At 40.9% G+C, this 27,091-nt stretch overlaps 1 protein-coding gene across 4 annotated transcripts in view; it reads left to right on the plus strand.

Moving 5' to 3' along the window:
* The window catches only part of MRTFA (myocardin related transcription factor A), a 193,079-nt gene that overhangs the window by 126,877 nt on the left and 39,111 nt on the right, over window positions 1-27,091 (plus strand). For all 4 annotated transcript variants that reach the window (XM_046013252.1, XM_046013251.1, XM_046013253.1 and 1 more), the window contains one exon: window positions 25,713-25,778. In XM_046013252.1, the coding sequence (XP_045869208.1) occupies window positions 25,713-25,778 (66 nt within the window). The remainder of the gene's footprint in view (window positions 1-25,712; window positions 25,779-27,091) is intronic.

A 27,091-nucleotide genomic window follows, 5' to 3' on the forward strand; every position in this document is an offset into this window, starting at 1 on the left:
GAGAGTCAGTTCCAAGTTGGAATATTTCATAATTTTAAAAAAGAGGGGAGTGTCCTTTATCACACATCTTGCACTTCTAAATTGAAGATTCTGTTTGACCAGAGTCTTTTCTAAGGTTTTCCTTGCTTAAGTGACTGCTTTGCTATGCTTCCCCTTGTCATTTGAATGCTTAAATTTGTGGGAATGAAGTTTAAATACAGGATCTGGGTTCAGAAAATAATTTTTGGTTCTCTGTTGCTTTTCATAAAAATAAAAGGGTTAAAGATCATTTTAATTGTTTCTCACCATTTACCTAGATTTATTAATTGAAAAGTTACTGTTTCCTAATAGAAAGGCTGATGTGTTGATATGTTCAGAACCATGGCCTGAATTCTGAGCAGATGCAGCATTTATCCTGAGATGATCTGAGAATTTGAGACCTAAGAAATCTGAGAAATCTAAATTAATCTTTTAAAATTACAAAGCAAGTGGTGGTAATTTTTTTAATTTTTAAAATCAATTTTCAATTATAAAATAATGTTTTCTTTCTTTCTTTCTTTCTTTCTTTCTTTCTTTCTTTCTCTTATGATTTTATTTATTTGACAGAAAGACAGCAAGAGAGGGAACACAAACTGGGGAAGTGGGAGAGGGAGAAGCAAGAAGCAGGCTTCCCACTGAGCAGGAAACCCGATGTGGGGCTCCATCCCAGGACCCCGAGATCATTAGCTGAAGGCAGACACTTAATGACTGAGCCACCCAGGCGCCCCGAGTATATTTGTTTTCTTAAATATTGACCTTTTACAAAGAAGGCTCATTATCCCCAGTCCAACTTTGAGTTTCTCACCATTTACATTTAGAGCTATGAAATATATTATTTTTATCTAAATTTCACTGAATCTTTACAGTGGGCCTATGCAGCCTTAGATGTTTTATTTTTTAAGAAAAGTATCCTGGGAAATGTTGGTACCTTCTTTGTAGTACAGTCTTGATCAAAAAAATTGCTGGGGGGGCACCTGGGTGGCTCAGTTGGTTGAGCAGCTGACTTTTTTTTTAAGATTCACTTATTTATTTGAGATAGAGTGAGTGGGGGTGGAGAGGGTCAGAGAGATAGGGAGAGAGAGAATATCAAGCAGACTCTGCTGAGCCTGGAGCCCACATGGGGCTCAGTCCCAGAACCCTGAGATCTTGACTTGAGCTGAAAACCAGTGTCAGACACTTAACCAACCGAGCCACCCAGGTGCCCTGAGCATCCAACTCTTGATCTCAAGACTTGATCTTAGGGTTGTGAGTTTAAGCCCTGCATTGGGCTCCACACTGGCTCTGGAGCCTACTTTAAAAAAAATTTGTTGTTGTTGAAAAGTATCAGAGTCTCAAGACGTGTGACAAAGGACATCACTTTTTAAAAAATTATGAACCATTCCAAAGGAACCAAGTCTCTGAGTACATTTTAGGGAGCTCAGTAAACTCATTATCTTAAAGGGCCAAAACTTGTTGCAGATTCCCAGATTGCAGACACTGTGTAGGTAAGTGGCTCTCCTGCCTGTACTGTTTGAGATTGGAGCTTCTGTGTATTCTGTGAACTAGAGCTTTGATGTCTGTGAAGCAGCATGTGTAACCCTGGTGAGCAAGTGACTGCTGGGCAAGCTGATTTCTAGGGAGACTATCTAGATTGGCAGAAAAATTAGCCTGCAGTGCTCTTGCTTCAGAGGAGATGAGTGAGGGGTGACAGCCTTATGCTAGAGAAGTTCTAGCAGCTTTCAGCTTCGAGCTTCTGATTTTGTTGCCAGTTCATTATGTGGAGAGAGCTTGTTTGGCAGGTGACACCTGGATCACTGAAAAAGAGCAAACGGTAGTATGTTCTGGACCCATCACAAGCAGTTATAGGGAAGCCCTGACGAACAGATCCCCTCATTAGCTCAGCTTTCCTGCACCTAAAAGGAAGAACCTGTCTTTGTGTTTCCTTTAGGTTCTTCTTGCCAGTACACAGTATGAGGGACCTTTAAGCAGAGTGGAGCATAGCAGGGGAGCTTGGGTGGTTCAGAAGTTTCACTAGTGGCAGCTTGCCTTGGGCACTGATGACAGGAGGGAGAGTGAAGGGGAGTACCAGGGTGTCCTCTGTGGGATTAGGTAGGCAGAAAGATCCTGGGGTTCCCTGGTAGCATGAGGATTCTCTACAGAGACTGGTTGTACACTAATAAGAGAAAGATATGAAAGTATGGTGTTCTTTTGCTTATAGGCATAGACTTTACTTACATGTAAGAAATTATAGACTTGAAACACCGTACTTGAAAATCCTACCCAGGTTCTCCTCTGCCTCTAAATCTTCTGTATGGACTGAAGTATCACTGCTTGGCTTCATTGCGAAAGGAACTTTATGGGGCGGGGGGCTTTATAAACAGGATCATTTTGAGTCTTAAGCTCTAATATCACATAGACATTTTCTTTTTGTGTGTTATGTTCTGCTTTTAAAATCACCACTCTAGTTCTGGAAGTCATCTTTAAGAAATAAACATTTTAAAAAGGTAAAGTATTTTTGAGTACGTGTGATTATAGGGAGGCAGCAGTTGAGAAACTAATCGCTTTCCTGAAAGACAGGATTACTAAAAGGTGCAGCCAGTAGAAGACTCTCCTGCCATGTTAGTTTCTCTGTTTCAGAAGGTTGGCTTGCAGTAAAAGCGTCGGTCTGCAGTGCACCCGGCACCCCTGCTCCGGGTTTGTGTTCAGACGCTGGTCAGTACTCTGCGTTGTCTCCGTTCTTTAAATGACTCATTGTTAGTCAGAGTCAGAACGAGGAATCCCAGAAGAGATTGTGACTGGCTCCCTATTTTGGGTGATGATTTTTATTTAATTTCCTAGGTCATGTAATATAGGCAGATATTAACAGTTTGAGAAATCCTTCGGGAATGTTAGTTCCAAGCGTGACACCTTTATGAGAAAACAGTTGTGAATTCACTGAAATGTAAATTCAGTAATGTTAAATACACCTTTATACCTTACTCCCCCTGTTTTCTACCTCGTTAGTATATTTGTGTCTATATAGTGGGAGATCTTGAGCTGTCCCAAGATGGAAAATTAAAATTAGTAAAAGGAACCGCTTCCGGAACATTTTCTGGGTGGCTGATATACTGATTATTGCTTGTTTCATTAAATTCATCCTAAACCATAATTAATTTGAAGATGTTATGCCCATTTTCAGGTGAGATGAAAGCTAAGTGAGGTTGAGTGACTTACCCAAACCCAGACTGGAGGTAGGTGGTAAGAGCAAGAATTTATGCAAAGGTTTTTCCAGTTCCAAGTCAGAGCTCTCAGCCACTGTAGCACATTGCCCCGGTCCTGCTTCTGAGAGGAGAAGATCGCAGTGGGTCCTGGGTAGAAGAAAAAGTGAATCTGGTGCTGTTGCTTTCTGTATGAGTCTCCCTTCTTCCTCAGCACCAAGTATATGTAGAGCACATAATAGCTATTTACTGAATAAACAAGGATATTCAATTAACCATGGACTATGAAAGTGAACTTTTTTTGTTTGTAAAATTTTTGTAAGTGTATAGCTGTATTTCTCACTATAGTAAAGTACGTCTTAGACTCATGTTTACCGGGTTTCTTTATTGCATGTATAGACATTTGCATAAGAATAAACGATTCACGGTTCCATATGATTTCTGGAAATCATCAACAGTCTGAGTACCCGTTTCCCTCTTCCTGACCAACCTCCCCCTGCGGGGATTGGCCCTGTTTGTTTCCATACTGGTGTCAAAATGCCTTTTCTCTGTTTCTTTTCTCTCTATCCTCTGTTCCCCAAGAAGTTGTTATTTTCACACCCTTTGCTTTTGTGTGTTCTTCTCCCTTTGGTTGCACGTCCCTTCCCCATAGTTTAACTTTTTTTTCCCCTTTTAATCCAGCCAGGTCTCAGGTCAGGTGTCTTCTCTAACTCCTCCAGAGTTAGGTCTTCTTTTTGAGTTCCTCTCAGAGCGTGTATCATGCTGACAGATTGTATGATTGGGTACAGGTCTGTCTCTGTTTACAAGCCTGTTGTAAGCCCCATGAGGGCAGGGGCTTGGCCGTTTCATCTGTGTCACACAGCCTGGCACATGGTAGGCAGACAGTAAATATGGAAAGAAAAATGAAACAAAATAAAGTGTGTAGCTTGCCCAGTCCCACCATAAATCTTAGAGAACCATTCCATTTTAGGGATGGAGGACACCCTATCTGCTCTAGCCCCTCCTTTTTAGAGATGAAGGTGACACCTTGAGGTCATACAATGAAGTAATTAGCACAGCTGAAAAACAGAACTGCTGAGTCCCAGCCCCGTGTTCTTTCTTTCGTTTTGAAAAAAATGGTTTTTTGAGGAAAAAAAATTTTTTTTAAATTTATTACAAAGGCAATAGTTGTTTAATGTAGAATATTTAGAAGATACAGATAAACAGAAGGGAGAAAAAGAAAAAATAAAATCAGCATATTCCCACCACGCTGATGGTGACTATCCTTCCAGTCACTTCTGTGCACAGTGACGTGTATGTATGCATTACGTTAATTGGGTGATGACAACAGCTGGCACTTAGCGAATGCTCGGGGGATAGGCACTGTTCTGAGTGCCTTATACGTGTCGACTCATCTATCACAGCAGCACTATGAGGTAAATACTGTTATCCCCACTCTACAGATGAGGAAAGGGAGGCACAGGCATGTTAAGGATCTCAGGTCACTCAGCTAGTAAGTGGCTAGTAGAGCCAAGATTTAAATCCTGGCTATCTAGTTCCAGAGCCTGTATTCCTAACTGCTATTCCATTCTGCCTCTATGCATGTTATTTCGCAATCTGCTTTCTTTTAAAAATTGAGATCGATTTATAGGCAGTAAAAGTAATCCCTTTACAGGTATAGTTCACTGAGTTTTGATAAAAAGTAACCCACCACCATAATCAAGATACAGGGAATACGTCCATCAAGAAGTCCCATCGTGCCTCTTTGTAGACAGTCTCCTCCCCCATCCCCAACCTGATACCCACTGATTTTATTTCTGCCCTTTTCCTGAATTTCATATAAGTGCATTCATTCAGTGTTTTAGCCTTTTGCATTTGCCTTCTTTCACTTAGGGTAATGCTTTTGAGGTTCGTACATGTTGTCTGTAGTGGTTCATGCGTTTCCTCACTGTTAGTACATTCCTTCGTATGGATGTACCACCATTTTTTATTCCGTTCATAAGCTGAAGGACATTTCAGTTGTTTCTCATTTTTGGCCATTAAAATAAGACTGCTATGAATATTCATGGACAGCTCCTTATGTGGACATATGTTTTCATTCCCCTTTGTGTAAGTATTCAGTGATGGGATTACTGAGCTGTATGGTAAATCCAAGTTTAAGTTTGTAAGAGACTTCCAAACTGTTTTCCCAGATCATCATTTTGTATTCTCCCAGTAATGTCTGAGAATATCAATTGCTCTTCATCCTCACCAGCAAATTCTTTATTGGTAGTGTTTGTATTCTGACATTGGCCAAATTATTATCTTCACGTGGTCTTTTGGAGGAAAAGGTGTTGCTTAAGTTAAGGCTTTCTGATATGTTTTTTCTTTTTCTTTTTCTTTCCTTTCCATATTACAAATATTTATTGAACATCTTACAGTGCAAGGGGATGGATGAGTATGTGTAACTCTTACCTCAAAGGCCCCTGGTTGGCCCTGTGGGTAGGGGCCGTGGCAGAGGATGGAGACACCTGTTCTCCCCCCAGAACAGATTGCTCCACTAGAAGTTTTTGCTTCCATGCCTCTACGTTTTATGCCTTGCTCAGCTTTCAAGTGCTGGGGAACCTTGTGGGGAGAAGAAAATGGTGGCCCATCTGGCCCTAGCTGTGCCGTCCACCTTACTGACCGCCTTACTGAATGCCCATGAATGTCAGGATGGCAGCTCTTCCCATAATTAGCTGTGTAGGTTTGTCAGTTTAGTCTGTTGGTGTAGCTGCCCTGATTTTCTACCCAGTGATCTGAATGATGGGGTTATGACATCTAAGGAGTAGAATCAAATGGTGAGCTGAGTTGAGATGGATAAGGGTGTGAATCTCAGATTTTTGCCGTTGGAGTATATTGTCTCTGACACTAGCTACCATCTTAAGAGCCTTTATTATTTTTTTTTGTAAATTAAAAAGTCAAATATGTACTGAGCTGTATCTTTTTTAAGAGACTTTGTTGCTAAAATATCTGCAAATTGCCAAGAAGTGTCTGTTCACTCATTTATTCATTCATTGAGCACATTTGCTGATTAACTGTTACGTTTATGGTACCGCTTCTTGATGCTGTGATGTGGCTTATTTCAAAGTAAATTCTTCCCGAGTTTTTCCCTTGGTACTGCCCTTCCTCCCAATTTGGTATCTTTCATCTGTAAACATTTTAAAAACAAATGTCAAGTGAAATAAAATAGTACAGTGTTACAGGTCCTTGTTCCACTTCGGTGCAGACTTTGCACAGGAAGGGAGGGAGGCAGAGGAGAGAAGAGGGAACCTGGTCATGTGATACCACTTGTCTGGCAGAAGCCTTTTGGTTCTGAGCAGAGAAACCAACTGTTTACTATTTTGGGTGAATGAGGTTGGTTGGTTGCTACGAGCATTTTCTCTAAGGGAACCCTCTTCTCTTCCAGCTCTACACATTGAAATCATCCCAGTCCTGCTTTTTGGCATTTGGGTAGAGGAGGGAGGTGTCTGTGTCGAGGCCCAGTGCTGACAGGAAGAAATGTTTTCCAGGAGACTTACTGATTCTGACCTTCTGCTGTCACTGCTTCTAATGCCCGGCTCCCTAAGTAAACTTGGGATCTAGCTGTTCCTATACCCTCAGCACTGCAGAAACGAAGTGCCCATTTTAAGCTAAAGAACAATGCTAATCAGATTTCCAGCAAATAATAAATGGCCTCTTTAAGGAGTGAGGTAAGGAAGACAGGTTTATTGCAACACTGGCCTTTGGAGCCTCACATCTCCCCCAGCATGCTGGAGGAGAAGACCAAGATTCATCGACCCACCTGCAGGATTCTGCCGCTCTCATGGATTGTCCTGGAGCCCGGAAGGGACAGCTGCTCCACAGTGCGCCTGGCCCCTTATCACAGTTTTCGGGAAGGTTGGCATATTTATCCTGTCGGGATTTGCATGCTTTTGTTTCCTCCTTAATTCACTGTAGGCTTTTTATCTCGTCCCTGTTCCTCTGCAGCCGGCCAAGCTTTGACTCTGGGTAGTTTACTCTCCCAGAGTTTTACTAAAGCTTGTTGAACCCTCAGCAGGTAGACAACTGAGCATAGTACCATAGGGAGCACTTCATGACCTGATGGGGACAGTGTTTATGATGTTTTTCTTGCTCCCTTCCTTCCACCCTTGCACAGCTCACATACTGAGCCCAGGTTATGGAAGAAGGAAGAAAAAACTTTTTAAGGTGGGATTCTTCCCCTTTATGTGGGTCAAATGCAGTGTTTTATCAATAAAACATACTCTGGCCGTAGGTTCTAGACAAATAAATAGGGAGCTAGTGATGAGGACTTTAGTTTCTTCTGTTAAATACTGAAAGTGGATAGATAACCTCTGAGATCTCATAACACGAAGATATCATAATTTAAAATAAAATAATATTTGGAATATTTCTTTTTACTTATACTGAATGTTAGTTTGGGTTGTGGGAACAGTTGGGGCTGGCCTTACCAATCTTTTTAGTAATTGTAGAGTTATATTAGAATTACATCCACATGTATGCAAGAGAGCAGGAAACTGTTTATTAGGGTAATACCCATGAAGGATTTTTCCTTTGTGAACATCCCTCTTTTGTGTTTTGAAACTGCTGGGAAAATATTGTTTGGGAGTAGAATGGACACATTTGAATTCTGCAAAAAAGTTCAGTAATTCTTTCAGGAAAAACTCTTGAGTTATGAAAAAAAATGTGGGGGGGTGGGTTGAAACTTCATTCAAATTCTAACAGATATGAATGGAGAAGAACTGTCAACATTTCCTCTCTCCTCGCTTGGGAAACTTCTCCACTACTGGTTATATAACTGCTACTTTTCTAAAAACTTGGACATTTCTTTTGATTTCTTAAGATCTCTTTGGGACTTTACTAACATTTGACAGGATGGTTTGAGCTTGTGGTGTCAGCAGTGAATGAATCCACTGACGAGGAGATGAGTGATTATCAGTGCCCAGTTTGCAAAGAGAATGATTTAAAAAACGACTGAGAGGCAGTTGATTTTTTTTTTTTTTAAATATCTGAAAGTGTTATAATGTCAAAGAAACACCACAGTAACATTTCAGGGAAGGTTATTTGAAAGGGAGACACAGTATAGCTTAGGACCTAAAGCTTTGGGATGCCACTGTTGACTTTTTGTAACCAGAAGATTATAGTGTTTCATATTCCAGGATGAATATTAAGAATAGCTTTGTTTCAAGTGTAACAGTGTATAGGAAATAGAGATGCAGACTTGGCATAAGTAGGATCAGAATGGCAATTTTAGACAGCTAGCCAAAGCAGTTAACTCTGTTTTTCTGATTTTATACTGTACTTGGAACTTTGTATCTAGAATTCTTTGTCTATTGGATCTTGAGAGAACTCACATTTAAGTTTTCTACCAGTACACATTGTTTTTAAAAAATGATTGTCATTTTATAAGCTGCGTAGGAGAAATAGATTGTGCACTGGATAGTGAAAGCATAAAGGATGTCCAGGAGTACTCCTTGCGGGCTGAAGCAGGTGTTCGAGGGATAAAGACGGTTCTTCCTTCGGATGCACAAAACTGCCCAGCGGAAGCGACTCTTCTCGGTCTTGTGTTTTATGATTATAGATGAATGCCTGATGATAATCTTTTCCTTCTTTCATATTTTCCTTATCTTTTATTTTTCCTAAGTTTAAAAAAAAAGGATTTTAAAAGGTGGCACACATTTCTCAAGAGAATTGTTTAGGACCACAGGAGGCTATGTGTGATACCTTTCCTGCTGTTTCAGTTGACAGCACAAGGATAGGGACCACACTTTTATTTACCTCTTATGGCATTAGGACCTGTGGTTTTCTTGACTTTGGCAAGGATCAGAACTTTTTTTTTTTTTTTTTAGAAGCCTTGAAAGATTGATATCTTGAAGTTTAATGCAGTTTTCTGGTACAACACTGGCGAGGACTGTATCAGCACTGTCCAAATACAGTAGCTACTTGCTATATGTGGCTGGAGTGACTAAGAAACTGAATTTTTAGTTTTTTTAAATTTTAACTGAATTTGAAGAGCGTAAGTGGCAAGTGGCTACCATATTGGATAGCATAATTTCAGACCCTTCACAGCCTGACCTTCACCTGCCTTTCTGGCTACCTTCTACTCCCCTTTCACAAGCTTCGTTCTCCATCTAAATTGGAATACATTAGTTATGTTCTTAACCTTATAGTATTTCCTACCTCTGGATCTTGAATCCTTGCTAGTTTTTGGGTTTTGTTCATACCTAGTGTATAAAGTCCTCCAGAGAAGGTTTATATGCTGCTGTTCCTACAAAGCTTGCCTGATCCTTTTTGTACTCTAGTGATTTATTCTCTGCAAACTCATAGCACTTATAACACTGTCCTTGATTACAGTGATTTATTTCACATTTTTTATCCTCTCTATTATATTTATAAATTCCTTGAGGGGTTTAGTTTTTATGGTTGTATGTATGTAATTGGCTTACCCTTTTCTCTTTTTCCCCCCTTTTAAAGTGCTCATTAGTGAAGTGTGTTTATACACAGTAGGCGGTTAATAATGCATTAGCTGAGTTAGTCTGCTGCGGGTACTGTGCTTCCTGGCACTAGAGGGCAGTATCATGCCCGTAAGCAAAAATGTGTTCATCGTAAATGAGATACATTTTGAGCACTCCATCCTAATTGAGTTTTATTCAGTATCTCATATTAATAATTCTGGCCTTCAAAAGAAACTCTGATCCTTTTAAAAAATATTTTATCCATTCATTTGAGAGAATGAGAGAGCGCATGCACGAGAGCACAAATGAGGGGGCGTGCAGAGGGAGAGGCAGACTCCTTGCCAAGCAGGAAGCCCGACATGGGGTTCTATCCAGGACCCTGAGCTCATGACCCGAGCCCAGGCAAACACTTAACCGGCTGAAACACCCAGGCGCCCCTCAGATCTTTTAATTGTCAGTGATATTAATAAATAACCTTTCCCCACAATTGTCTTGAATTAGATTTAGACTATGACCCTGGTCCAGGAGATTGGTGAGATTCTCACTGGGAAGAAACTTGGTACATCTGAGAAACACTGGCCAAGGCATTAGGTGTCAGAAATAATTCCTTGAGGGCTGAAAGCCTTTTTGTGGTAGGCAGCTAGCGTTCCAGCACCGAACTGATAGTCAAGAACCTGAAGTTCTTGGTTCGATCTTGCCAATGTGAGTTTGGCTAAATTACTCTAAGCTTGGCAAACCAGTTTCTTTCGTTGTATCATGGGTATAATGTCTGCCATCCTAACTCATAGAGTCAAATAAGATCATATGTATGAAAGTAGCGTTGTAAAGTTTTATATGTTATTTTTATGAGCTATTTTTATTTTATTTCTTATTTTTCTTCTCAGTTCCTACTGTGTAACCTAGTACCAAAGCACATACATAGTAAATGATTGATTATAAATATTTATGACATCTTTTTAAATATTTTCTGTAAAGAATATACTCTGGTAAAGGCTGATGAGGGACGCATTTGCTCCCACCGAGGCTGCACACACTGAGAAGTGACTACAGTCACAATGGTTTGGTTGACACATATCCTGTCCTTTGGTGTTATGCAGCCTTGAAATGAGCTGTATGTGAGATAGATCTGTATGGGTGTGTATAAACTAAATATGTATATAAACTCTTTTTTTAGTCTCCTCTCTAGTGAATTTATTTTTGTAGATGTCCTACCCTTCCTAATATTAAGTTAAAATACTCAGAATAAGCCAATTATTGCGGGGGGGGGGGTTTTGAAACCTTAGAAAACCCTGTTCAAATACAGTTATTTAGCCAAAACTATGTAGTTTGGAAATGCGCACGGACATATTTTCCTACAGGTTGGTGAGTTAGAAAAGAAGCCATTCTGGAAGAGGGCAGTGTAGGGTGCTTCTGTTGAGAACAGGCATCAGCATGGAGCCTTCTCTAGTAAATCATTAGATGCATCAAATAAAATGTTCAGCCGAAGTTCCTGCAATCCCACAGTTAGCAAACACTCTTGCTAAAGAGAGTTGCAGTCAAAATATCTGCAATCGAATCATTTCCCGTCAGGGCTTGCAGGTGGGGAACTGTCTGAAACTGCAGTCCTGTGAGATTAGTTATGCAGAAGATGCCTTGGTGGGATAGGCCTTGACATTAAATGACAACCTAGCAAGTGCCAGGGCAAAGAGGGTACCCGGGATCCTACAACTAACTGGACCAAGGCATGGAGATCAGGATATGCAGGGCCACTCCCATGGAGGGATCTGAATAAAGCTCCTGTAGGGCATTCAGATATGTGCTGAACACACTCGGGCCGCGGGCCAGGCAGATGGCACATTCCTGTACTGACCTTCGGAGGCCTGGCAGATTACAAAGCTAGCGTTGGAGGCGTGGTTGTTGTCTGGCACGAACAGCCCCGACAGCCTGCATTTCATCCAGCATTTGGTCCTCCCCAGTTGAAGGGATGCCTTGGGACTGGGTAGGTATCCGAGTCCACTTAGGGACTGGCCTGTATTTTCGTACCCCTGTCCCTCTTGGAGTCGACTTTTACTGTCAGCACAGCACCAGAAATGACTCACATCCTCTAAGAGATTCCTCCAGACTGGGGATGACCCAGGGTTAGCCTTTGAGATGCATTGACTCCCCTACCTTCCTACCCCAACCTGTCTTGACTAACTCACAGTTTTAGGTTTGACTAAGCCTTTCATAGGAAAGATAGGTGGGGGCTAGGCGAGATAAGCTGCAGTCAGCTGTCCCTTCTTTGGTTCCAGGGCATCCCTTTGGCTGTGTAAAGGAAATTGGGTATGATATACTTCTTAGGCTTCACCTCCCCCCCCCTTTCCTGTTGCCCTTTTGATTTTTTTTAATCTGATACTGAGCCTCTCCTCCCCCGACTCACACACCAGTGGAGTCTCTTAAGCTATTTCTGTCGGTTTAATGATCTCCAGCTGTTGCTGTAGTTCTGGCTGTTTTCATGCTCTGATGAGGCAGAAGAACCAGAAAAAGAGGGGCTTGCTTGGGTATCACACAGAGTGTGAGACAAGTGTAATGCTTTTTTTTTTTCCCCCCTCAAAACAACTAGGGCGAGGCTTCTTAAAGAAGGCTGTTAATACTGGGATGATTTGAAAATGCAGGAGGAGGGAAACTACAAGCTAGTCTTTCCGGGACATTTTAAAAATAAGCATTCTGCTGATAGGTGTGGCACCTTCTGCATCCCTCAAAATTATGTTAGAAAAATGTGGCATGTGGTAACTGGGTAATTGTTTCATTACTCTGCATTCTACTTCCATTTTAGCTTTGGAGCTGGAATGCCCCCTCCACCCTCCGTCTGTGTTGAAGGAATCAAACATCTAAATCCAAAGGATTCTGTGATAGGCAAATGTATGAAAATCATTCCTGAAGTGGCCAGAAAAGGCATTGATTTCAGTTCTGCTTTAACTAAATGTAGGTTTGTTTCGTAAAAATTTGTGCAAAACCTGTAGTAATGACATGTTCCACTTGCAAATTTGACCACACAAACTTCAGGAAATACCAAGTTGCAGTTCTTCAAACAACATGAACTCTCTTACAGTTACATATACATTTACTTCTGAGATGTTTCCACTAAACCAGAGAATGGGGAGTAGGAGAATCCTTCAGTAGTTAAATGGGCTGTTGTATTTTAATAGACTGGCTTTCCCTTTATGTATTTGATCTTGAGAATTGTAACTCTTGCAACAATTTTAGCTGATAGACTTATAGCTTTCATACTTCACATGCTGCATGAAATTTAACTCTCCCTCTTTTTTGCCTTTCCGTCTTCTACAGAAAAGAACAATTTTGCTGTAGCTTTACCAAAGTTAATTTTAAAATACTTTAATTTTTTTTTGAGACAAATAGATACAATTTTACATCACCTAGGACTTAAGGAGAGAAGCTATTATTTTTTTCCCCTTAAGTACCCATAGAGAAATTTACATATAAATATTTTAAGAACTTTCAGATTTTGTGTGTGTATTTTTAGCACGTGGCCAAATTTCTCATTTCTAATCACCTATTTCCTAATCCTTGCCCTAGAGGAAATTTGTTTTCATTTATTTATTTTACTTATTTTTTAAGATTTTATTTATTTGACAGAGAGTGAGAGAGCACAAGCAAGGTGAGCAAAAGGGGGAGAGGGAGAAGCAGACTCCCCACTGAGCAGGGAGCCCAGTGTGGGGCTCTGTCCCAGGACCCTGGGATCATGACCTGAGCCAAAGGCAGACGCTTAACCAACTATTGATCTCAGATCAGGTCTTGATCCTCAGGGTTGTGAGTTCAAGCCCTACATTGGGCTCCACACTGGACATCTAGTCTCCTCAAACAACAACAAAACAACAAAAATCAGGATTTACCTTTTTATTTTTTTCTCAAAATGTCAGTTAAATGAGCTGTCATGAATTACTGCAAACACTTGAAAGTTAATTTCAGAAAAAGGAAGAAGCTAAGTAGGATAAGCCTGTCAGGAGAGTTTAAAGTACTTTGGTAGGAAAAAAACTAACTTACTAAATATTTACAGAAATATATGGGTATATAGGCCTCCCTCATTATTTCAGTCCTGCGTATTCTACCATGCTATGTCTTTCAGGGCCACGTTATTATTAAAGATCTAGAAAGAATTAGTACTCTAATACAGTTTTAAGGGAAAGAATTTTTGTCACTTATGGCTTGCTGTAGAATAACCATGCCCTGTTCCAAGTTTTGAATCTGTTCACCTGTCACCTACCCTCAGCAAAGTTGGGTGCAAAATGTCAGCACCAGTAATACCCACAGAGAACAGCAGATGAGATTCAAGGCTGCCCACATTTCCTGGGTGAACGTGCAGAACTAATGCTGCAGGGAAAACCCTGTTCCTGGTGCCTTTAACTTTGGAAGGGTTTGTTCCGATGGCCCTGCCAGTCTAAAGGAAGCACGTTCCCAGTGTACCTTCTCCCCATTCAGATGCCTGGTGCAAGTACGTGTTATGCTCAGATCTTGTGTGATGGAGTTAGCTGTCTGAGCACTGTGTTATGGATCCTCAGGAAAGAGACCGATGACATCGAAGTAGCTGGCAGTTTGAGATCTGCCCGCTGCAGTTAAAGAAGGACATTACCTCACAGGGGAGATGAACAGCTACCCAAAATGAAATGGTGAGCCCCAGATTTTGAGGATATGGGAAAGAGTTTGACTTATTTACTTACTTACTTACGCGTATTATTTTTGGTATGCCTCTGGCATTAGTGTGTTGTAGCAGAAAAAGCATTGGCTTTGATATCAGGCCAACTTGGGTGTGAACTCTGGCTCTACCTCCTACTAGCTGTGCACACAGTTACTTAACCTCTTCGAACTGCTGTTTCTTCATCTGTAAAATGGAGGTAATATGTACCTCAATAGCTGTTGAGATGAAATGAGTCACCATAGCGGTACATCCCACTGAGAGTTCAACAGACTAGATTCCTCATCTCTTATATCTGAGTTTCCTTCTCAAGACGGGCCTCTTCTCACTCAGTGCCTTTGTGCATGTTCTGTTTCTGCTGCCTGGAACACTCTCCAGCTCTTTTCAAGGTTTATCATATTATGTAGGATTTCGTGTAAGAGTCATCTGTCTCTTCCACAGGCGTTCCATGTGTACTTTGTGTAGAATTACCACCCCCAGTCACTTTCTGTTCTTTTACTCTGTGTACTTTTCTTCACATAACGCACCACTGGAAATTATAACATAAATAACTTACTATGTTTCTCCCACTAGAACATATGTCTGTGAGGGCGAGGACTTCATCTATCCATTTTCCTGCCGTATCACCTGGAATAGTGCCCAGCGTATAGTAAGTGCACACTGAGTATCAGTTCAGTGAATGAATGAATCAACTCAGAATCTCTGCGACACCAGGAAAAACCCCTGGCAGAATGCAGGAATGAAGTTGTACCAGGAAGCAGGTACTCTCTGCTTTTCAGTGTGGATGTCTCTGCATCGAGAGCCAAATGGGAAGTAGGCCTGTGAAGTTCTCTTGTGTCCTTCGCCTTCTATCTCTAGGAGGAGCCCCTTTGAATGACCTTTACACCTTGGCCACTATCACATGTTAGTCTCTATTCCTTCTGGAATTTTAATATAAGGACCCTTTAGATTCTAGATTTCTGAAATACCCTGTGCTATTCATTGAAATCACCTGGATTTTCCCTACCAATAAGTAGATAATTTTTTTCCAGCATGCAGAAAACACTATTAATAGTGTCATTTTTAAACATGAGGAACTGGTCTATTTTATGAAGGAAGAGAAACATAACCTATAATAGTGGCTGAGGGCTCTGGCTGCAGATCGAAATGGAGCTGGGTGACCTCAGGCAAGTTGCTTAATGTGTCTTATGCTCAATTTCCTCAGCTACAAAATAGTATAATAATAGAACCTTCCACATAGCTTTGTTTTAAGAATTGAATAAGATGGGGTACCTGGGTGGCTCAGTCAGTTACGTGACCTTGATTTTGGCTCAAATCATGATCTCAGGGGTGTGAGACTGAGCTCCATGTCAGGCTCCAGCTGGCCACAGAGCCTGCTTAAGATTCTCTCTTTCCCTCTCCTTATGCTCCTCGAGGTCCCAACCCTCTCTTTAAAAAAAAAAAAAAAAAAAGAATTAAGTTGCCACATGCGTGTTTTCACTATTTTATTATTTCACAATACAGAGACCTTTTATATTGTACATAGTTAAGTGGCTCAAGTTAGATTTTCATAAGCTTATCCTTTGTAAATACATGTCAGGGTAGATACACAAGTAACCTACATTTGCCACCCCAGGAAGATACCTGATCTCTCTGCCTGAAGGTCTGAGAGTATTCAGGTTAAATAGATAACATTTATCATTTTTTGGTATTACTTCTGATATCTAAAGCAGTTTATTTGAGAGATCACTTAACTCATGTTTATACAATACATACAGAGGTAGAAGAGAAATTTATAGGATTGTGAAAGGGTTGAATAATTGAGGATATTGATAAAACAATCCAATTTGAAGTCTCATAGGTGGTTTTTTTGCATGTGTGATTTTATTTTTTATTTTTTTAAGATTTATTTGTTTATTTCAGAGAGAGAGAGAGAACGAGCACATAAGTTGGGGGAAGAGCAGAGGAAGAGGGAGAAGGGAAGCAGACTCCCCCCTGAGTGGGGAACCCAAAGCAGGGCTTGATCTCACAACCCTGAGATCATGACTGAGCTGAAGTCAGTCACTTAACCCACTGAGCCATTCAGGCACTCCTCGTATGTGCGATTTTAAAATTAGGAATTTTTCTCTTCAGGATTACATTGTGGTTCATTGTATTTGTTTATGCCACATTCGTTTTATATTTTGAATTTATTAGAAGCCCCATTATTATTCTTAATAATTAGTCATGTATAGGAATGAATCCATAATTTCTGTCCAGTAGATGGTAATGTTTCAGTTTGAAAAACCTGACCCTTAAAATATTTTAGTAATTGATTCATAAATTTTCTGAAGGGAGAGCAAATCCATGTTTTTTTTTTAAAATAAGCTTTACACTTACAAAAAAGTCACAGATAGTAAAGAGAGTTCCCATATACTCTTCACCCAGTCGCCCTTATGTTAGTTTCTTATATAACTCTGGTACATTTGTCAAAACTAGGAGGTTAACATTGGTATACTACTAAGTAAATTCCAAACTTTTTGTGGCTTTCATATGCTTTCCTACTGATTTCCTTTTTCTGTTCGAAGATCCAATCCAGGGTACTTCATTGCATATGATTGATTTTTAATGGTGAATCGGTAGGATCCCAGAGAGAATTACCTTTACTTTTCTTACCTCCACCTCCTTTTGTCTTAACTCTGGATCTACAGGTCCTTTTTTCTCCGGCAACAGATGAATGACCTTTCTCGGTCCTTTAACCACTATTTCTGTATTGACAGCTTGGAATTTCAGCAGCATGCTTTGAGCAATCATCATACATTCAGTTTTATTAATGAAGGGTACTGATCCTTCTGCTTTTCTCTGGGCCTTAACTCTTTAGACATACCAGATTGAAGAGAGTCTGGGAATAGAGGGTGCTTCTTCACTGCCAGAACTGCCTTCCAAAAGGAAGCACTTCCCCTCTCCATTCGTTCCCTCCTTTTTCCCTCCCCTCCAACTGCAGCTCCCTCTTGGTTCCCCCTGCCCCAGAACACATAGGATATGATTTTAAATAAGATGTTTTGATATAAGGCCCTTTTACTTTGCAAAATAAAACATGTCATTGGAAGTGTGGTACCAGATTACTAGCAGTGTCCATTCCTGTCCTAAAGAAAAGCTAGTTGAGATAAAGATTTATATTCTAGGAAAATGTTTATAGTCCGTGTTATGGTTTTACAAAGCACTTTTCACATACGTTGTAGTTTTTTGTTTTGTTTTTGTTTTTGTTCTTGTTTTCTGTTTCTAAGCTCAAAGCACGGGACTTATTTTTAGGAGTTGTATTTTAGAGGGAAAATTGAGGCTAAAAGAAGTTAAGTGACTTGATTAGGTAGCAACAGAGCCAGGACTAGAACTTGTGTCTTCCGGTTCTTTCTCTGATGTTCTTTCTTCTTCCCTTATAGGTCAGTTCTGTAAATGTATTGTATTCATTTGCAACTTATAAAATATTCATATAACCAACCCAGTATACATTGCTTGCCCCATTCCCTAGAAATTATAGTTTGGTTAACAGTAAACCCTTCTGGTTAAGGATAGGACTAATTATAGAATACATTGGGGCCTCAAAAATGCTCTTGTTTGGGGCGCCTGGGTGGCTCAGTCAGTTAGGTATCTGCCTTCAGCTCAGGTCATGATCCCAGGGTTCTGGGATCAAGCCCTGCATTAGGCTCCCTGCTCAGCGAGAAGCCTGCTTCTCCCTCTCCCACTCCGCTGCTTCTGTTCCCTCTCTTGCTGTGTCTCTCTCTGTCAAATGAATAAATAAAATCTTAAAAAAAAGGGGGGGGCTCTTGTTTATATCAAAAGCACAAGCCAGAAACACATTTTTGGTGCAGTGTACACTGTGCTAACACATTCAGGCTGGTCCCCAACTTGAAGGGAGAAGATTAGTCATGAAAGGGTCTAGAGAAACTTATCTTTCTCATCTGTTTCAGGAAAGATTTGTGGGAAATCAGAATAAATAGGGACTTAGAGGAGTGTTTTACTTTTTGGAAACAATCTCAAGAAATTACTTGAAACTTTAGTAAAACTGATCATGAGGATAAAAATTTTTAAGGCCCCATTTGTTGTGTTCACTCTTCTTACCCCACGTAGCAAAGATTTTGTTTCTCCATGACTTCCAGTGGTAGGCACTGTCGCCTTTGTGTTCTCAGTGTGTGTAAAATTATATATATATATATTTTATATTTATATATATAAATATATTTTATATATATTTTATATTTTATATATATTTTAATTATATTTAATTATTTTTTAATTATATATTTAATTAAATTATATATAATTTTACACACACTGAGTTTATATATATATATAATTTTACACACACTGAGTTTATATATATATATATAATTTTACACACACTGAGTTTATATATATATATATATAATTTTACACACACTGAGTTTATATATATATATATATAATTTTACACACACTGAGTTTATATATATATATATATATAAACTATTTGGATTTTTATTATTTTTAAGATACCAACACTTCTTTTTATTATATATGTATACATGTATATCACACATAAGACCAGATGACTGAATTTGATAGGGACCCTTAATATAATAGGGCATATGTATTAGCTAAGTTGCATTTTCCTATGACTTTTTTTTTTAAAGATTTTATTTATTTATTTGACAGGCAGAGATCACAAGTAAGCGGAGATGCAGGCAGAGAGAGAGAGAGGAAGGGAAGCAGGCTCCCTGCTGAGCAGAGAGCCCGATGCAGGGCTCGATCCCAGAAACCTGAGATCATGACCCGAGCTGAAGGCAGAGGCTTAACCTGCTGAGCCACCCAGGCGCCCCTTCCTATGACTTTTTAAGTAAAAGTCTAGATTACAGGCATCAGTTCTTTTCTTATAGCATCGTAGGTACTCATTTTGAGTCTCTCTTAAGAATTCCATGAGAATGAGAACCATGTCTTATTCACGTATGTAGTAGCCAGTACTCTAGTATGAAACCTTGGGTTTGAGAGTGCAAAAGATCCCGAAAGGATGTATTGAATAATGGCAGCAGTCTAATTGCTTAGTTGGAATGTGGCGTCTGAGTATTTCTTTGAAAATACTCTTTACTTTTACAAGTACGTATTTGATGTTTGTTTTCATACAAACTCCACCAAAGGCATCGATCGACTTTGGTCATTGCTGTATCCCCAACAGTAAACAGTATCTGGTATGTATAGCAAAGCCTCATATTTCTTGAATGACTGCATAAGGAGAGTTTTGACAAGAAACTAAGGAAGAACTGAAGAGGGCATGAATATGAGTGAATTGGTGTGCTTACCACTGTTATGTGAACTGTAAAGCAACTGAGTAAATAAGCATAAAGTGAATACATGAAACTGTGTGCCTTAGCTTACTTATTTTAATACAGTTTACCCCGAGGTGTCTGTTTTTTAAGGAGTTTTAGTATCTTAAACAATTGGCTATATATAGTAGTAAAGAGGAAATGTGAAAAGTTAGTTATTGTAGAACATATAAAGGAGAAACTATGAATTCCAGGGTCTGACCTCTGTCATATCCTTCATTCTTTTCTTGTAAAACATGAATCATAACTCGTACTTATGTATATGTGATTTGCTGGCTGTTTCCCTGCTGGACTGAAAGCTTTATGGTAGCAGAGACCACAGGTGTACCCAGCACCTAGCACAGGGCCCGACGTACTTCAGTTGTTCGTTTGTTTTTAAGATTTTATTTGTTTATTTAACAGAGATACAGCGAGAGAGGGAGCACAAGCAGGGGGAGTGGGAGAGGGAGAAGCAGGCTTCCCACTGACTGAGCAGGGAGCCTGATGCATGGCTCGATCCCAGGACCCTGGGATCATGATTTGAGCTGAAGGCAGACACTTAACAACTGAGCCACTCAGGTGCCCCACATTAGTTGTTTAGGAAACGTCTGTTAGATGAATGGAGAACTGTCCCCCTATCCCAACTCTCAGTTTGTATTTTGGTCGTGATGCTATAGAGTAACCCAGGCAGCAGAACATGTGGGCTAATCCCCTCTTCTGGGAGCACCCTTCACGTGCTTTTAATCCTATATTCTAAGGATGAAACTAGTGAGTACTTGGAGAATATAGCCTTTGGTTCTAAGTGATAGGTGATGTGTTTTTATAAGTTGGGTGTCACTAAATGATTTTTTAAAAAAGATTTTTATTTATTTATTTGACAGACAGAGATCACAAGTAGGCAGAGAGAGAGGAGGAAGCAGGCTCCCCGCTGAGCAGAGAGCCGGATGTGGGGCTGGATCCCAGGACTCTGGGATCATGACCTGAGCCGAAGGCAGAGGCTTTAACCCACCGAGCCACCCAGGTGCCCCCACTAAATGATTTTTTAAGGCATACAGGATAAACTGAAGTATAAAATACACCAGTAGTTATAATTCATTGCTACAGAGATGAGTATTTGAATTATTAGCATGCTAAGCTTCACCTAAGGCTAAAACCCACTCTGTTCCTTCTCTGATCTTCCCAATGAAACAGACTCTCTAGTTTGAAGGTAGAGGTAGTGATGTCTGTTGCTGAATTAAATTGTGTTTGCTTATTTATTCTAGGACTGGGACCTAAAGGTTGTTGAGAAAACAATGGATGAGTTACTAGGAGATCAGGCTTTGGAAATGCCCTTGCCGTTAGAATTTCTTTCAAGAGGTCTTACTGAGCAAAGGATGGTTCCAAGGGAGGGTTTTTGTTCTTTTGCTATCGTTCCCATACTAATCTCCTTCCAGTTCTTTTCTACTTCCCTCATAAATACTTCATCTCCCTATTCTAGAAGCCTTTGTGGAATCAGTAATGGACAAGTATCAATAAGCTGAGAACAGCGTGCCAAGCTGCACGTCTCCCTCCCCAGTGAAATCCAGGACTACCAACCAGTGGAAGCCACAGAGCTGGGCTTGAGACATACCACTTATTTTTGGCTTTTTCTTTCCAATCCTGATTGATCTGTTTGTTTGATGTGTCCATTTCTTCGGCATTACCTCTTGAATGCCGTCAACGTACTTCCATGGTTTTTACAGGGCAGAAGCACGTGAAATTTACTCCTTTACTTTGATTTCCCAAGAAGCCAGTTATTCAGACAGCACTGGATCAATCACCTTTGTTGGAAAGAGGTGGAAGATTTGATTAATTCTGTGGGGAGTGCAGAACCTAGGGTTCCCCACGTTATTGGTTTGGTTTCTTTTTATTCCAGTCCTCCTTCTGGCAGGCACCTCAGTCGATTCAGCATCCATCAGCTTTAAAGACATCTGTTCATCTATATATAGGCTGCCTGCACAGACCCATTTAGAAACAGATGATATATTAAATTTGTGGAATTCAATAACTGAAAGTATAGACTCGTGCATGTACACAAACAGGTATTTCTGTTTAGTTCTTATCCACGTGGGGAGTGGAAAGGAAATCTAAGTGAGTATAATGAATAGAAAGATTTTGTCGAATTCCTACTCTTTCCAATCTCCTTGGTCTAGCACCATCGAGGAGTGTAACATCGGAAACTAGTGCCCGGTACTCCTTGGGGATGGTGGATGTACATTAAATGTACATTAAATGTACATGGCCTCCGAAATGTACCCCTGGCTGGAGTACCTTCTGTAGTGGACTCAGCACATGTGACTCTTACGCTGTGGACGGAAAGTGAGTTATTAAATGGTTTCTTCCCAAATGAATAATCCCTCAACTGATGAATTACTGAATGCTACATCGGAAACAAAGGATGTTAGTTATGTTGGCTAATTGAATTAAAAATAAGTAAAATGAATAATCCCTGAGTTCTGGAAACATAAAGGCATTTCATTTAGAGTGTTTAGAGTTAAGAGGAATTGAGATAGACTAAGGAAAGCAGAAATTCATATGTATCTATTTCTTTGTAGTTGAACGTTTCAGAAGTGGGGTCCTTGCATCTATACACAGCCAAACAGATCAGTTCCAAAGTACAATGATGTAGAGGCTGACAACGATCATTTAGAGTTTACTACCTAGGTCTTTTTTCCTTTTCCTCCTTATAAACGTTGTTTGAGTTAGCCCGAGAGGGTTTTGCAGTTGTAAAGTACATGCCTGCAGTCAGGTTGCGGCAATACCCCAAGATACTACTGATAAAGGGCGAATTCTATTATGTGAATGCGGAACTTGGTCGGATTTCAGATAAGCACAGAGTTGGGAGTTCACCGCTGAGAGGGCACAGGACAGGATAGAATTTTCAGATAACTGAACTTTAATTTCATTTAGTTTTACAGATGGAAAGATTTGTTAGATAAGCCTTCCTCTTTGAGCTAGACCTGTTGAAAAACAAAGGCCAAATCAACCTTTACTGTGTTCTCATAAAAAAACTTGAATCATAGTCTTAAATGTTTGCTCTCATGAGGCAATAAGCTTTTCAGTCAAGACGTTTGCATAACATCCCTTATGCCCCTATCTGTAGATGGGTTATTTAGGAGGTCTGCTGATTGGTATTTCAAAATTATTTTTGGATAATGGCCAGAGTTTTCATTAGTTATTGTTTCTTTGAAGTGTTCAGACTTACTGACTTGTATTTAGGTTTCTCTGTGCTCAGAAATCAAATCAATTTGTTATATTTAATTGTTTTCTAATAACCCATATTACACTGGGCTTTAGAAACACTATGTATAGGGGCGCATGGGTGGCTCAGTAGGTTAAGTATCTGCCTTCAGCTCAGGTGATGATCTCAGGGTCCTGGGATCCAGCCCTGCGTTGGGCTCTCTGCTCAGCGGGGAGCCTGCTTCTCCCTCTGCCTGCCGCTCCCCCTGCTTGTGCTCTCTCTGTCAAACAGATTGGTAAAATCTCGAAAAGAAAGAAAGAGTACATACGAAAGATGACAAATATTTTCCCTTTCTTCCTCTTCTTTTCCTTTCTCCAAGGAGGCATATGGCATAGTATTAAGTCCCCCACACTCTAGAGTCACCAAGGGCTGGGTACGAATTCTCGTGCCCCCACTTTTGAGCTGTGTGACCCAAGGCAAAGTTTTAAAGGTCTGATCCTTAGTTTCTTTATGTGTAAAATAGAGATAATAATTGAACTATCCTCATAGGGCCCCCCCTTTTAAAAGTTAAAAGTATGCTAATCACTTAACACTGTGCCTGACACATAGTGACATTCAGTGACTCCTAGAAGTTAACTATTTGCATTTTATTGTTATTATTAGTGTTGCTGCTAATCTGTGGTTCTGATTTATCTGAAATCACATTTGTAGGTTAGTTAAAATTTATTTTACTAAGTATCACTCAAACTTCTTTCACCCTGACCTGAACCATATCCTTTTTCCTTAGTCCCTTTGTCTGTCTCACCAGAGAAGCAACCCAGGTGGTCACATTCCATGCCTGTTGTCTCAGCAGCACGGGCTGCAGAAGAACCTGAAGAAGAGGAGTAAGAATACCATGTTCTGGAGTCAGAATGTTTAGGTTCAAATTCCATCGTACCTCTTATTAGTGGGATAATCTTGGGTAAATTACTGGATCACTCTGGGCATTATTTTTCGACCCGTAAAATGGGTTTAGTAATGCCCATGTCTTTCCATAGGTATGTTAGATAGATTAAATGAGTTAAAATATGAGAGTACACAGAACAGTGTCTGGCACTGAGCACATCATCTATAAAATGTTAGCCACGAGTGTGTCTGTTGTTTTATCCGTTTATTCTGCAAGTCTTTGCTTTTAAGTGTTAATTTGTAAAAATAATAGTAAAAGTAATAACTTCCTGATAAGATCACTCAGACTGTATTACCGTGTTGAGATACAGTTCAGTTCAAGAAACAGTTATTAAATACTTACTGTGTTTTGAGTGTATATGGAGGGCATATATTAATAAGGTATATTCTCTGCCCTCCAAGAGTTTATAAACTGGTAGGAGAGATGAGCTATATTCAGGGGTAACTATTACACAGGGTAAAATACGACTATACTTTTTAGAACAGATGAACGGTAGCTCACAGGAGGTCTCGAGTGGTTCTGCATGCGTGGGAGTCAGGAAGGTAGGTGAAAAGTGTAGGCATCTCCAAGTGAGTGAATAAACAGTCGGGCCCGTACATGGTACCTGAGCAGGAGTAGTCGGACAGGCTTGTCCGGGCCACTTGCAGCGGGAGGGGTCCTCCACAAGTACGGTCGGGAGCCAGGAGGCTGGCTGTGCAACATGGCGAGGCTGTGGCACCCGAAACTTGGTAAGAGGAGAAGCATGAGGCAGGTGGAGTCGAAGGTGCCTCAGAAACCTTAACACTAGTTTGGGGGTGGGAAGGTGCAGGGATTGCAGATCGTGATTCCGTTTTTTAAAGAGATAAGAAGGATGGAAAGTGGGGTAGGTTTTTGGGAGAAAGACAGCTTCTGCTTTGGACCCGCCGACTTTGAGATGTATTCGGGACCCTAGTTATGGTTCTGCCGTTCCTGGAGGCCTTCTTAAAAACTGCTCTACGAGTGGAAAAGGCGGGTAACAGATAATAGGATTCCTGTTAGATGCAGGTCTCCCTCAGATGTGACTTGCAGAGACCTTATAATTGAAGACTTCGCACGTCAACGGCCTTTCCCTGGCTCCTAACGCTCCTTCTCTGAACGTTTGCTCAGTTACTTAGCCTCTGTATACAGGCCTTGCCCTGGTCATTCCGCATGGTATGCAGTGGTAACGCCCTTTACGTTTCATTGGCATTTGAACTAGAGATCACTGACTTTTAACTTTAGAAAAGTTCCTTCGGGTGTTTCGTTAGGTGGTGCTGGCAGAGTGGAAACGGGACACATACTCGTCACCCTCCCCTGTCCCGGGTGCGCTCTGACTCCTGTCGCTTGGTGGTTTCACCCCAACAGGACAAAGCTCGATGTGAACAGTGAGAGGAAGAAAAGAGTTATATTGATGGTAAAATGTTTTCTGGTATAGAGAAAAGCATTGTTTGGTGAAAATAGGTGTCATTTTTAGGTACAAAAGACAAGATTTTGCAGATAACCTGTACTTCCTCATCTGTGTGAGCTTGGTATCGTTCACGACACTCACGATGGTAAACTTGTGCTGCCAGGAAGACAGTGCAGAACATCTAGAAAGCTTTTCCTGCTGGGTGTTGGTCCTCATTATATTTCCTTTGAGTTAAGAACTTATGTTTTTTTAGTCTTTGGAGGAGGATACAGTTTGTAGGAGGTTTTGAGCAAGACACAAGACTTGGGTACTTGTGGATTGTTATCGCCCTGCAAGACCCTTCGCAACTTCCTCTCGCCGCCCACAGCAGAATACGGAAACCCTGCTGTATCAGGCCACTTCTGCAATTACAGACAGTCACGATTAAAGGGATCCTTCTTTCACACTACACCCTTCTGTTCTGAGACTCTCTTTGTATTTGAAAATGTGTTCTTTATGGTGGAATGCCCAACTGAGCCTCCGTCTCTCCTCTCTCTTTGCCGCCCTGCAGTGCTGCAGTTGAAGCTCCAGCAGCGCCGGACGCGAGAAGAACTGGTGAGCCAAGGGATCATGCCGCGTAAGTGCCTCTCCCTCGCGCTCCGCGTCTGCTGGAGCTCGGGGTCCATAGCGCGTGTGTGGCCTGCCGTGCCGTGGGCTGCATCTAACCGAAAACAGGGCGACAGGTTTCATTTGTCCCTCTCTTACTTGTGCTTTTCCAAGTTCAAGGACTTTTTGATCACCGAATGCTAAGATACTGCCCATATTAAGTTCAGTGAAACACACGGCACTGGGTTGAACGGTGCCGTTGAACTATCGTCCCCTTTTGAATTGCTCCTTTCGGGGGTTTCTGCTCCCTGTTGCCCTCACTTCCCTTTACAGGAGGAGTAAATCTTGAGCTGGGGTATTGTGAGAAAGAACCCCCATCTTGCATGTGTTTTACCTTTGTGTTCAGGTTCTTGAGATGAGAAAACCCTTTCCACCTGGTATTTTGAATCAACTGCAGTTTTATTTAGAGTGAGATCCTCCGATCCCTGCGGCTAGCATGGGTGTGAGTGTGCTTGGTGGGGTTACTGCCGAGCTGGGCTTAGTGGGTGCACAACTACACTTGGGGAGAAATGAAACCAACACTGGAATCTCTTAGAAGTAAGAAAATTTGGTTTTAATACCAGTAGCATTATAAACTGAGTGGATGCCGGAGCCACAGAGAGCGAGATGTTGCACTTTTTGACATTTCTTTTGAAGTCATCAGCAGAGAGCTTAGGCTCTCCCTCTTCTTCCTTTTCTCTTGAGCGTTACTGCTACTTGGACACACCCTACAAAGTGAAAAAGAAAAAAAAAAGTCCTACAACAACTTCTAGCCTCAGAGTAAGAGAACCGATGTTTTTCTCCTTAACTCAGTGCTGACCTACTGCCACTGTGTTTTCCTAATCCTCAAGAACCTGGCGTGTGCCCTTGATGCAGCAAGAAAAATCGAACTCCTGCTCTCAGGAGTTTTATGTTTAAAAGGGAAATAGTGATAATAAGCAAAGAGACAAATAAGATACTTTCAGAGTATGGTAAATGTTACAAAGTAAATTAACCAGTTGGCGCGTTAACAAGAAATAGGAATGCAAGGGGGTCTCTCTGGATTGGACGATCAGGAAAGGCCTCCGTGAGGAGGAAGTACTTGAGCTGGGGTCTGGAAGGTGAGATGGAGTCAGCTGTGCAGAAGCAGGCAGACGGTCAGGGAGAAGCAAGACCAAATGCAAGCGCCTAGTGCAGGTAAGAGCCTGACATGTTTGAAAACATTAAGAAGTGGGTATGGCTGGGGCCTAGTGAGGGAGGGGCCCTGGTCCAAGTTCAGATCGGCAGGATGGGCGGGGCTAGGATGAGGGCTTCTCAACTACGCGA

Source organism: Meles meles, chromosome 7 (assembly GCF_922984935.1).
Source record: "Meles meles chromosome 7, mMelMel3.1 paternal haplotype, whole genome shotgun sequence".
Taxonomy (NCBI): Eukaryota; Metazoa; Chordata; class Mammalia; order Carnivora; family Mustelidae; genus Meles; species Meles meles.